At 35.4% G+C, this 13982-nt stretch overlaps 1 protein-coding gene across 11 annotated transcripts in view; it reads left to right on the top strand.

The window, feature by feature from the left end:
• Window positions 1-13982, top strand: part of Dgkb (diacylglycerol kinase beta) — a 592477-nt gene that overhangs the window by 330831 nt on the left and 247664 nt on the right. For all 11 annotated transcript variants that reach the window (XM_057782585.1, XM_057782593.1, XM_057782590.1 and 8 more), the window contains one exon: window positions 1981-2045. In XM_057782585.1, the coding sequence (XP_057638568.1) occupies window positions 1981-2045 (65 nt within the window). The remainder of the gene's footprint in view (window positions 1-1980; window positions 2046-13982) is intronic.

Here is a 13982-nt window from a genome sequence, read left to right as displayed (position 1 = left end):
GCCAGCTCTCTTTGTGGTGGAATCCATTCAAAGGGAGAAAGCCTGCAGTGTTCCGCACTTGTTTTTATTTCCCTCTCCTTTTACTAAGTGGTCAGTTGCCTGAGTATCTTGGAGATGGAGATAATACTAAGTTTATCTTTGGCTCGTTGGCATGATAATCTTCTACATTAGGAGTTTACTCAATTAAATTCCTTCTACTTAAATATTCTTTGGTTTCCTTCTCCTATTTCTATTTCTCTATCAAGCTTAAGTTGCTTTTTGAGATTTTTATTGCAAAAGTACTTACTTTACAGAAAATCACCCTACATGATTTGCAATAGGAAAAAACCAAATAATTCAAATAAAAACGAATTCAACGATGTTCTCCCAATGGGCCAGAAGTGTCAACCATTCACTCTCTTAGCTTTGAGTTCTATGCTTTTGCTTTTGTGTAATTATTTGTTGGATTTTTGCAGTTAGTTGGTTCTTCGTGGTCATTTTACATTAAGTAGGAATAAAGACCAACGCTTTTTAAAAACAATTACTGATCAAAGAGCATATGTATCACAGAAATTCAAGTTTAACTTTCCATATAACTTTGTAACACCATTAAGACAGATATGTAACCTAAAATGTTACTAAGTCATATTAGCATTTGTAAAATTGCTACAAAATATGCAAACTTTACGTTTAAAATGTCCACTATGTTGTCCATGTTTTATTTTTGTTTTAAAATTATGTGTTAGAAAATCAATCAACAGAGAGTGTTCTCAGTGATTTTTATTGTAAATGTTCTTGCAATACTCATCTATCTACAATTTTATACCCTTTTTCTTGTAAAATAAATTCAGTTATTTGACAATTGCTAAAGTGTAAGATGTATCTAAATAGTTGCTCTGTCTTGCAGAGAGAGCCTCTATGCCATCTGCAGCCCTTGGATCCTCTTGTTGGGCCTTGTGCTTTGTTATTCATGAGCAAACACATTTGCCTTTTCATTTAATTCATTAGACTTTTAATCCTTGATTAGTGTTTTCAAGATTCCCTCAAATATACAACTTCTTTATTTCTTTTGTGTTAGTTTTCTTTTTCTTTTGTCTTCACTCTGAAGCAAACTTAGAATTGAATCACAAAAGCTCTTTTCTATTAAAAAGATTGGTAAATATATTAGTTTCTCATTTGAGTGATTAATTATGTGTTGCTGGAGAATGGGAAAGTATCTCCTTACTTGGAATAATAGGACTGTTTAATAATGGTCTAAATGGGCCTGTACTCCAAAACTTGGGTTACAGCCCTCTGCCAGTCTCACACATCCAGTGTAACTCTTGTCTTAGAGAGAATGACTGGATTACCAAAAAAAAGTGGTACCCATTAGGGCTCAGAACTGTTGTATTTAGCATCCGAGAGATGAGTTAAAATTGTCAAGATTTCTTTGTGTCCTTCTCTTTGCTGGCTTTTTCCATTACTGGAGATGGGTCAGAAGGCTATGTGCGTTATGGCCAGTTATCAATCAGACATCTGGGGCTTGCTGAGCAAACTCAGAAACCAAAGGTTCCATTGCTTTACTGGGTCCCAGCCTCTCACTGTCTTCTTGCCCACAGTTGATCTCCAAGGATCAGGAACTTCTCTGCTGGATCACTTTTCCACTTAAGTCGTCTCTTTTACTCTTGTTTAGAAATACTTTCAACTGCTCTTTGACCTTAATGACAAAATGTATGACTTTAAGCAGAATCTAAGCATGGGGCCAAAACCAGAAAATAAAAGATACATAAATTCAGTAAAAATTAATTTCTTATATAAATATAAGAAATGTCTAGCTTTGACATGTTTTTATAATCATTCTTTCTTAGACATCACATGGGTTGTACATCTTTCAGTAATTTCAGAGTATCTTCTTGTAAATAGCATTGTAAAAAGAGAACTGATGAAAAAGTCTTGTTTATTACTTTATATTTCTACAAGATAATAAAATAACAACTATCCCTCCCCCATTTCTTCTTTTAGGATGCTTCCATTGCACACAGATTCCATATCATGAGAGAAAAACACCCAGAGAAATTCAACAGCCGGTAAGGCAACAAGTGATGGATTTTTAATTTTGATTGCTGTTGGTAATTATGTCATTATAGAAGATCACTATGTGGTATACACCCTTTACATGAAAGAGTTGGATTAAGTTCAGTTTAGGTGTTCACATTTAGATAGAAGTAAAATTAAACGTATTTTTCTTTTTTTGTTTTTCATAGTGCTATAGTGCAGAATGCAGTGGCTATCATGTCTATTTCAATTTCATGTGCTTTAAAGTAAATATTTAAAGTATGTCAAAAGTGAAAATCACACATACTGCAAGCCTTTGCATGGCTCAGTATGTGGAGCTGCTCATTCTCCATCCCGTGGGAAAACACAGTTCTGGTTTGATAATTTGATAACTTTGAGTGATCTTATATATGCTGGTTTCTCAGGTTGCTACCCTTTGAACCACCATCCCATATTTGCTTCAAGTAAATGCCTGTAAAAATCACCTTTCCAACAACTTCAACAGCAAAAATATAGACAGCGACCTTTGTCCTTAGTCAGAGAAAGAGGAAAAAATTGGCCTCCCTAGCTTTTATTCTTAGGGGAAAATATGGCCTCTTTCCTAGAAAAATGGGGAAAAGTATTAAATTGCCTTCTGTTCTCATTATCCTCATTGTTACTGGTATTTCATAATGTGAGAAGACCATAATCTTTATATCTGTATGGACATTATATGAGTTTATATATTGGTATTCAAGGCCAAGGACTCTGTTCTCTGTATTGGCTAAGCGGATCCTTAGCCAAGAATACTGCATGTAATTTAGTATATACATATCTAAATGCTAATTTCACCATACACTAGTACTTGACATAATTTTCTTATGTGAAAACAAATTTATAAAATAAATGCTATTAAGATATATTTCAAAAGTTAAGTCTTAACTATAGACTTGAGGGTACAATTTACTGAATAATCTTAATAAAAAGTCTAATGATTTGTCATATCCTAATTTTTAGTAGATTTGTTTAAGGATTTTTGTAAAACAAATGTTTTTAATACCTCTCGTGCCTTGAGTTGTTTCTTAGAATACAAATAATAAATTTTTGAGCATATAACAGTTTGTTTATTCTCTCTTGGGTCAGAAAGCTGTAAGATTGTCTATTGTCTTCTTCTGTTGTGGTATGCTTATCCGGTTGTGTGCTAAGGAAGTACTAGTTTTGTAAACAAGTTTGGTAGTGTTTCTTCCACATTTGGAGAAGCAGTTTGAGGAGTATTGGTATGAGCACTTCTTGGCGTTTTAGAGGAATTTTGCAATACATCCATATGGCCTCGGGGGGTTCTTTCTCATTGCTTATTATGGATCTCTTCAAGTATTTATATCTCTTTGATTTAATTTTGGGAAGTCATATGTTTCTGGAAATTTATTCATTTCCTCTAAACTTTTAAAATTTGAATGTAAGTTTTAAAAGTACCTTTTACTTAAAAGATCTAAATGACTCCATCTGAAAACTTAGATTTAATAAAGCAGCAGGATAAATAAAAACATGATATAAAAACCTACCCTTTGAACCACCATCCCTTATTAGCTACAAGTAAAGGCTGGTAGAAACAAAAATAAGCTTGGCAAAAAGGAAATCAGAGAGGAAATTACCACTCATAGTGGTTTCAAAATAAATAAATAAATACTAGGAAATCTCTAACTGATGAAGTGAATGTCTTCTAAGCAGTAGAGAGAGAAAATGAGAAACCACTAGATGGTGAAAACACTCCCGACATTCATGGATTGGAAAAAAATCGATATTTTAAAAGTATCTATATTACCTAACATTACCTACAAATTAAATGCAATCTCCATCAAAATTACAAGACTGTTTCTACGGAATCAGGAGAAGCAATCCTAAAATTCGTATTGCAGCAACAAAGATCTCAACCTGCCAAAACAATCCTGGGAAGGTACAGCAATGTTGAAGGCACAGTGGTGCCTCATCTCTAACTAAACTCTAGAGGTATATTTACAAAGCCAGCACAAATAAAGAATAGTGAACAAGCAAAAACAAATAAACAGATATAAAAGAAAAATAAGACCTCACAGAGTCTGAACCAACAACCAAAGAAAGCATTTACTGCCTCAGATACCTCTCCAGTCTATGAACACTCATCATTTATCTTAAAGGATGGCCTGTAAGGGGAAACCAGAAGGTGTAGATTTGCTACTTGTGTGCTGCTCAAAGTAGTGACTAAATGTGGTCTTGCCTCTAAGGGATTCATGGACGACACTGTTTTTAGAGAACTCCACAGTGCTGTGAGAATAAGGGGCAGGAGCTCCTGTCACAGAGGAGCAAAACATGAGCTTTGGAATTTTCATTGCTAGCTTTTTCTTTTTTAAATATTCATTTTCTACCACATATATCTACTCTTAAGAAGACTGTTTTTTTTTCTGTAGTTTCAAAATTTTTATTTGTGTATTTATTTCAGTTTCATTAGATTTCTTCAATCCAAAGATCAAAATTTTGAAAAATGTTGGCAAGTCCTAAATGTATAGATTGGAACATACAATTAATAAATGCTTTAAGACAGAGGCCATCTCTCTAGCTTCAGGTCAATTAAGTATGTGCATTTCTGCCTATAACTCTGAAGGTGGCTTTCACTTTAAGCATTTAGACGATTCTCTAAGTTCTATTACAAAAATTCTAAATATGAATGTCTTCTGAGAAGTTTCTGTGAGGAAGCAAATTATACATAAAACAATTGGATCTTCCAGGGCAGACATGGATTTCAACACAGCAGCAAGCTTAGTCATATTTACTGACATATTTTCAAGAACTTTCAAATGAGTTCTTAGAAATGATGCTAGTGACAGTGTCTCTGGTCAGAGCTCACGTCACAAGGACTTGCCTGCCACTAATGCCATGCTCCAGCATGAACACTTTGAAATTTAATATATACATATATATATATATACACACACACACACACACACACACATATATATCGTAGATAACACTAGATTTCTCAAATTAACTTAAGGAAATTAATTGCATATATATATATGTATATATATACACTCCTGCTCCCTATGCTTCTTACAGTAGGAATGGAAAGAATTTGGAAAGATAATGATTTTCTGTTGCTTAAAATGCACTCTTTGCAAGGCTCATATCTTATTCTTTCCAAGTTCCTGGAGAGATCTAAGTTAACAGTTAAAATGTAACACACTCTCTGTCTCCTGAAACTTTAAAATAAAACCGAAAGTATATAAAGACTTCTCAGATTTAGACTCAAGGAAAAATAGTGTTTGAAGTACACATGTTAATACAATTTAAAACCATATGTTACATAATATTGGTATTTGAAATATAAATATAACTTGTTTGTGTCTACAATCATTTTCAAGCTGTTGTGATTTCACAGACAGTTCACCTCTTCTGGTTATATTTAGAGTATTTTAAGTTCTTGTTTTTAAGAAAAGAACATTAATAATTGTTCACTAGCCACTCTAATGTGTGTTTCTAAATATCCGATAATTGTGCAGCCTTAATTTTTTTTAAAAAAAATTTAAATGCTAGGAGCAAAGATGACTGAGTATTGAAAGACATTACAAGTTGGGTGAAATCATCTTTGTCAAAAGTTTTGGTTATATTTCAGGTGTTTTTATTCACTTGAGTTGATGGAATTAATTTACCTTCTTAATGCGCTGTATCTAAAACCTCTTTCTCGGCATGAACTAAACGGATCAGCCAGAAAACACTAATATAACTGAATATAATTGTTTTAGATCCACACTGAACCTTATAAGTATTTGGGCTATGATTTAATTGATGAGACATAGTTTTTGTCACTTGACAGGAACTAGAGTCACTTGAAGGACAAATCTGTGAGCATATCTGCAAAAGATTTTCTAGACTAGGTAAATGAAGGTACAGGATTCATACACAAATGTAAGTTGCAGCATCCCAAGGGGTGGGCTCCCAGATTACTACAAGGGAGAAAGCTGGTCTACACCAGCTTTCTTCTCTCTCTGCTTCTCAGTGTAGACTCAGTGTGACCAGCTGCCTCCCTTCTTGCCCCATCTTCCTGCGTCTTAAAGGACTACGTTCCTGTGAACTGTGAATCAAAATCAATCCTTCCTCCTTACAATTGCTTCTTGGAAGGTATTCTGTTGTATTAATGGAGAAAGTAAATACTATGAAAAAGGGATAATGGGAATGAAACCATTGATGAAATGAGCCTGATCATATTGTTTTTAAGATTTTGGAACTGGTTTGAGGGAGGAAAGCAGAAGGTTTTGCAGCTGCAGGCAGGCTAAAGAAGTCCTAAAATGCTGTGAATAGAAAGAACTTAGGGGGGAGAACGAGAAGGCAAGCATGATGAAGGAAATGTAACCATGAAGGCCTGACTCCTACCAATGAGAGACAAGCAGAAATTTTGGGGGAACAGACATAGAGGATATTCTATTTATTTACTTATTCATTTATTTAAATCTTAATTTTACATGCCAATTCCAGTTCTCTCTCTCTCCTCCAGCTCCCTCACCTTCCTCCCACCCCACCACCCATTTACTTCTCACAGAGGGTAAAGGCTCCCATGGGGAGTCAACAAAGTCTGTTGAATCACTTGAGGCAGGACCAAGGCCCTTCTCCCTGTTTCTAGACTGAGCAATGTATTCTATCGGGAATGAGCTCCAAAAAGCCAGTTCATGAACGAGGGATGAATACTGGTTCCATGGTCACTGCCCAAGCCACAGAACTGCCATCCAAATTCAGAAGGCCTAGTGCCGTCTTATGCAGGATCCCCAATTATCAGTCCCAAGTCAGTGAACTCCCACTAGCTCAGCTCAGCTGTTTCTGTGGGTTTTCTTCATCACGGTCTTAACCCGCTTTGCTCCTATGGTCACTCTTTCCTCTCTATGACTGGACTCCATGTGCTCAGCCCAGTGCTTAGCTGTGAATCTCTGCATCTGCTTCCATCATTTACTGGATGAAGGTTCTACCATGACAATTAAGGTAGTCATCCATCTGCATATGAGGGAAGGGCAGTTAACGCACCCCCTCCACCATTACTTAGGCTCTTACCTTGGGTCATCCTTGTGGATTCCTGGGAATTTTCCTAGTGCCAGGTTTTGCCCTAACCCCCAAATGGGTGCCTGTATCAAGGTATCTTTTACCTTGCTCTTCCTCTCTGTCCTTCCTCCAACTCGAACTTCCTAATACCTCACATTCTCCTATCCCCTGTACTTCTCCTCTTCCACTCTCCACCCTTCGCCGCTATACTCAAACTTTACTCGGGATAACTTGTCTATTTCCCCTTCGCATGGGGATCCATGTATGTCTCACTCAGGGTCCTACTTGTTTCCTGGCTTCTGCCAAACAAGAACTTAACAGAGAAATAAAAGAACTAAGAGATGTTATAATTCAATGAGTTTAACAGACATCTATAAAACATTCCACCCAAACACAAAAATAGATACCTTCTTTTCAACACCTCATGGAACCTTCTCTAAAATGGACCACATACGCAGAAACAAAGCAACCTCAAAAGATACAAAAAAAATGGAATTACCCCCTATCTTATCAGATCACATGACTTAAGGTTAGAATTCAACAACAACACTAATTGCAGAAAGCCCAAGAACTCATGGGAGTTGAACAAGCAGAATTACCACTGGCTCAAGGAAGAAATACAGAAAGAAATTAAAGACTTCCTAGAATTCAGTGAAAATGAATGCAAATGCACAACATATCCAAACTTACAGGACACTTTGAAAGCAGTGCTAAGAAGAAAGGTTCTAACACTGAGTGCCTACATAAAAAAAAACCTGAACACATCTCACAGTAGCAATGTAACAGCACACCTGACAGCTCTAAAGAAAAAGAAGCAACTCACCCAGGAGTAGAAGACACAACATAATCAAACTGAGAGCAGAAATCATTAAAATAGAAACAAAGTCAACAATACAAAGAATCAATTGAACAAAGATTTGGTTCTTTGAGAAAATCAACAAGATAGACAAATATGTATCCAAACTAGTCAAAAGAGAAAATATCCAAATTAACAAAATCAGAAATGAAAAGAGGGACATAACAACAGACATGGAGGAAATCCGGAAAATTATCAGGTTGTATTTTAAAAACCTGTACTCCACAAAATTGGATTAAAGGAAATGGAAAAATTTCTGTACAGGTACCACATATCAAAATTAAATCAATACCAAATAAATAATTTCAATAGCCCTATAGCCCCTAAGGAAAGAGAAGCATTCATCAAAAGTCTCCCAATCAAAATAAGCTAGGGCCAGATGGTTTAAGCACAGAATTCTACCTGAATTTCAAATAGGAGATAATACCGATAGTTTTCAAATTCTTCCACACAATAGGAACAGAAGAAACATTTCTAAACTTTTTAAACAAAGCTATAGTTATCCTGATACCCAAACCACACAAGCATGCAACTAAGAAAGTTACAGACCAATCTCCCTCATGAACATTGATGCAAAAATACTCAATAAAACAATGGCAAACAGAATTCAAGAGCCTGTCAGAAATGTCTTCCAATATGGTCAAGTAGGTTTTATCCCAGAGATACAGGAATGGTTCATCTATAAAAATCTGTCAATGTAATCCACCCCATAAGAAAACTGAAAAAAGAAAAAAATCACACGGCCATCTTTTTGATGTTGAAAAAGGCTTCAACAAAATTCATCATCCCTTTCTGATAAAAGAATACAAGGAATATACCTAAACATAATAAAGGTAACATACAGCAAGTCATTGCCAACATCGAACTAAATTAAAGAAATTCAAAGTGATTTCACCAAAACCAGGAACAAAACAAGGCTGCCCACTCTCTCTAGGTCTATTTGATATAGTATTCAAAGTTCCAGCTAGAACAAAAAGACAACAAACAGAGATCAAGGGAATTCAGATTGGAAAGGAAGAACTCAAACTTTGACTCTTTGCAGATGATATGATAGTACTCCTAAGTGACCTGAAAAGTTCTACAAGGGAACTCCTATAGCTGACAAACACCTTCAGTAATGTGGCAAGAAACAAGATTAACTCAGAAACATCAGTAGTCTTCAGATGGTAAACAGGCAAAGGACATTATTTTATATAAATTGTGACAAAGAATCTGGCTGCAATCTGCCTCTGTCTGCAGACCATGAATGAGGCTGAATTCAAAAGCAATGGCCTAGTTTGTTTGCTGGAAAAGTTTCAAGACAATAGGGCTTCGGGTTCAGGTAAAGTTGTTGCCTACTGCTACCATCCAGATCTACAGTGAGACTGAGTGCAAAGGTCAGTAGAAAGAGATGAAAAATGTGCAACTCGGCAAGGAAAGGTGTTTGAGCTACCCAAGAACTTAGCACCATTGAAGGGATAGCTGGAGCTCTGTACTGTGACAGCAGAAAGATGCGCTGATGAGAAGACCTAAAAGCTGGAAGCCTGCATCTTGTGATATTCCAAGTTCTTTGAAAGGAGAGAACCTAAACCAAGAACACGGTTGCAGGGGTTCTCTAGAGAAACTACCCAGAGCAGCATTTCCTAGAGGTTGATTTAACTTTGGTCCAGTGTGGCCAGGCTACGCTGCAAGTTGGCAATAGAATTCATTAATGTAATGCATTTATACTGTTTTTGCAGGCATCAAATATAAAAGGATCATAGGGTCTTTCTCCATGATTTCAGAGAGGCGCTAACACTAGGCAATGAGTGGCTCAGTTAAAATACCGACACTGAAGGCCTGAGAGACCACTGAATAAAACACAGACAAGGAAACCTGGGATTTGCAGAACATTTAGGGGACAGAGATCATCACATCTGCTAAGGAAAGTTACGAGCACAGACTGATGTACCCCAAGAGATAGGCTGTGCATGCTTTAGGCAACGATGGGGGCTACCTAAGTCCTTTGGAGTCCAGACAATTCCATCATGAGTCCCAGGTACCTGACTGAGAGCTCCAAGCATTTGTTGATTTCAAAGTTGGGTTTCCACCTTGCTTTGGTCTGATCTTTTCTTCATATACTTCTCTTTTGGGATGAGGATGTTTACTTTGTGCATCTGTATACTGGAAAATTGAAACCGACTTTCTATTGTTCAGAAACTCAGTGAAGACATTGCCTGAGTCTCAGAAGGGATTCTGTGGTTAAATTTTAACAGTGATGGGATTATTTATGGATATTTGAGGTAGAACTGGAGAGAGTTTGCTTTAGGAGATACCTATGAGACTATGGTTGACACTTAGAGCTTAAAGGTCATACAGGCAAGTATCAGGTTGACAAGTGATGAGCCTATGATCTTGACTATCAACTTGATTTGAACTGCAATCAACTTAGAGACAAATCTCTGGGATATCTGTGAAGGATTTCTACATTAGTTAAGTGAAGTGGGAAGACTAAGCTTAGGTAGCTTGATTCCACAGGTGAAGCGGTCAGAGTGTAGAAAACAAAGGAAGATGGCTAATCGTGAGCCCCCAGCACTTTCTGTTTCCTGACTCAGTACGACCAGCTGTATTACCTTCTTGCTGATAGGTCAGCCCTGCCTTGAAGGACTGGATTCCCTTGTAGTGTAAACTAAAGAAACTTTCTCTCTTAATTTGCTCTTGCCACGAATTATGTCACAGCATCAAGGGAAGGAGCTACTACACATTTATAAATTAGTTTGGCCTTTTTATTTTCCAATTAGTTGTCTAGCCTTGTGTATCATCCCCTATATGTCATACATATACAGCTATGTATGTATATATTTTCATTTTGTAAATTGAATAGCATGTGGTATTCATTTATTTCTTAAAGTCAGCCAAATTCATCTCTAAATAAATATTGTCTGTCTGAAAAGATATATTATTGAAACAGTATTTTATTAGTCAAAATAAATAGCTCATAAATCATAATTATTGATTTTTAAAATGCCAACAGCCACGCATTCTTTGAACTGTGTGGATAATGTTTATCTAGTCTTAACTGAGAACGGACGTTATTCTGTATATTCCATATTCCATTAAATATGGGAAATCATAATGTACAAGATAAAGAGAAGCAAAAATCTATCCATTCTTAAACTTTCTTCTTTGCTGTAATAGTAAAAGTAGAAAGAAAAAATAATAAAATAGATGATTATTGTTTATTTTTCACTAATTAATCAATACATTTTCCTATCCCCATCACACTTTCCCCTCCCTCCTCTCCTTTCAGTCCATCCCTCTAATTCCCCTCATTCACTCTCTCTCCCTTTCCTTCAGAAAAGTTCAGTCCTGTATATCAGGCAGCCATAGCATATCAAGCTACAGCAAGATTAGGCACCTCCTCTGCTATTAAGGCTGGGAAAGGCAGTAAGAGGAAAGGGTCCCAGGAGCAGGCAAAAGAGTTAGAGACAGCCCCAGATCCCTCAAGCAGAAGTCCCACAAGAGGACCAAATCATGCAGAGGCAACATGTGTAGAGGGCCCAGTTCAAAGCCTTGAATTTGTTATTATTTATCTAAACAGAAAAAAAAATCTAATTGAGACTTTCTGATGAAGTACGAAATTGAAAGTAAAGAAAAGCTTCAGTGAGTTGCAAAGTGACTCGGAGTTACAGTGTGTTTGCCTAGTATGTACACACCTAGCATTAACATTTCATCCATCACACTAGAAAAACATTTTAGTCATGTCAATATGATGTAGCACAATCAAGCAATTCTATTCTATAAAACACCATTGAGAAGTTGTTTGCCTGACTTGAATTAATTAAATTTTGAAACACCAAAAAAATTCAAGTTTTTCATTAATATCATCATTCTATATTTATATATTTAGAATTGAGTTTTGTAATTGCTATATGTGCACTACATTCAAAATAAAATAAGTGAGAATGAAAAGGAATCTATTTCTTATGTGTTTTGTAAAGTATTTTGTGTCTACATTTTCTGCCTAGTGGAAACCATTTATGTTCTTTAAAAATATACATACTCGTTTTCCACCTTATTTGGCATGAGTGCTTAATTTTATCCTCCATACAAAATTCATGGAACATGTCTCTGAAAAAACGTTATTATTAAATCAGTTTTTCTAGATGTATCCTATCTTGTTTGCAATCAGCAATGAATACCTTAGTAGATACATAAATGATTAATCTACACAGTGATATGGGCATATCATGCTCCATGGATGTGTATTTTCCATGCATATATTTCCTAAGAAATTCTACTTTCATATCATTATACTTATGCAATAATTATCATGCTTATTCTACTTCTAATATAATTGTCTTAGGATAGCTTATAAACCATGCAGAAAGTACAGATATAGTGTTTGAATTGAACAAATAAAAATATGCGTGGATCAGTGAGTAGAGCCCTGCATGGAAAGGTCAGTGGATTCTGCTTCTCCTGCACCCTCATTATTATTTGCTGAAGTTGTTACCTAAACTCAATCTTCACCTTCTAGGTGTTGAAAAACTTGTTTGAGGGGTAGCTGCTTTGATAGAGTCTGTGAGCTCTCAGGAATGAATAAGGATGACATTTAGTGGTTTTTCATCCTTCTTTGTTTCTTGCCCAAAATACTCTTCTTTTCCCCATTCACTCCTTTCTTCTTGTCACCGAAGTACACCAAGAAAATGACTGAATGTTCTGGATTTAGATGATATGTTGCTGCTGCTTGTCATCCAACTAGATGGTGAGTCTGGAGAATCCCCACATAAACGGGAATCTGAACTTAAGGTTATGGAGAGAAATTTATCAGAGATTCCAAGAAGGAAAAAAACCATAGGTGACCCTACATGACACTGTACAGAAAAAAACTAGGTTGTGAACTCCCAAGTTTAGGTGCCCAGAGAGAACTAAGGGATATATATTAAAGTGAGGGTTGTATATATTTATGTATCCTCCAATTGAGGTAAAAATAATATTTCTGGTTTCTGTTTACAAGATAGTTAGATTTCATTTGTATGGTTTCTATACAAATATTTTAAATATTTTTCCTTGATTTTTGTGTACTATTTTTAGGGTTTATGTTTGATCTTACATGATTTCCATGTGATATATAAAAATATTTTATGTTTACACTTCCTAAGAAAATTAAACATGGATACAAGTTTTAAAAACAGAAATAGCTAATTCAAAGACCTCCTTCTAAAATTCACAAAAATTATCTAAGCATTTCCTTATAAGGAAGGTGCTTAACTACTAAAAGTAGTTTTTGAAAAACAAATCTACTTGGTAGTATAGCTTCTATACTTAAGATAAAATTTTTGAAAATATTTATAAAATGAAAAATACAAAGTAAGCACAAATTGTTCCTAACAGTCTGACAGCAAACATATGTAAAATATATATAAAATCATATGCTATAAATGTAAATTTCATCCTTAAATATAAATTATTTTGTAGTAAATTAAAAGCTAAAACTAACTTAAGCAGCAGTTAAAAATCCCCTCCCCTTTTTGGCCATGACCCTTACCCTAATTTATCAAGTATTTCTTGTACTAAAGTCACAGAATTCTGTCCTTGTGTTCTGACCTACCCTGTTGGTTAGCATCAGCTGAGTTCTAACAAGATCAAATGGTGTTCTTGGCATGCAAAAGATTCTCTAAATTAATACACAAGGAACAACAGGCTCTGGGAAATAAACATACTTCTGTGATTAATGTCGGTGGCAATATTGTTTTCTTTTCTTATTCACAAGTAATCTAGAGCCAACACTTATAATTTAATTGATTAAAGTTCATTTTTTATTTTCTTGAAGTATATAATCTTGGTGTTATCTCAGTAAGTTGATTTGATATGAAGTGCACCTAATTTCTCGTGTCTAGATGCACAGGTATTTGTGATATATTCAATAATATAATGAAAGTGTCTTGTAACTTTTCAGGAATAAGATCAATTGATACTTCATAGAAATTACCCCAGTGAACAATGTGAAGACCCCTCCTGTAATGTTTCTTTCCAGGGTATATTAAATATAAAATAAGTCTATCTTGAACTATTTCCAAAGAGGTTAATCACCTCATTATAAGGTAATCTT

This window comes from Chionomys nivalis, chromosome 10, assembly GCF_950005125.1.
Source record: "Chionomys nivalis chromosome 10, mChiNiv1.1, whole genome shotgun sequence".
Classification (NCBI taxonomy): domain Eukaryota; kingdom Metazoa; phylum Chordata; class Mammalia; order Rodentia; family Cricetidae; genus Chionomys; species Chionomys nivalis.
Note: the sequence above shows the minus strand (reverse complement) of the source record. Positions and strands in the feature narration are given on the sequence as shown.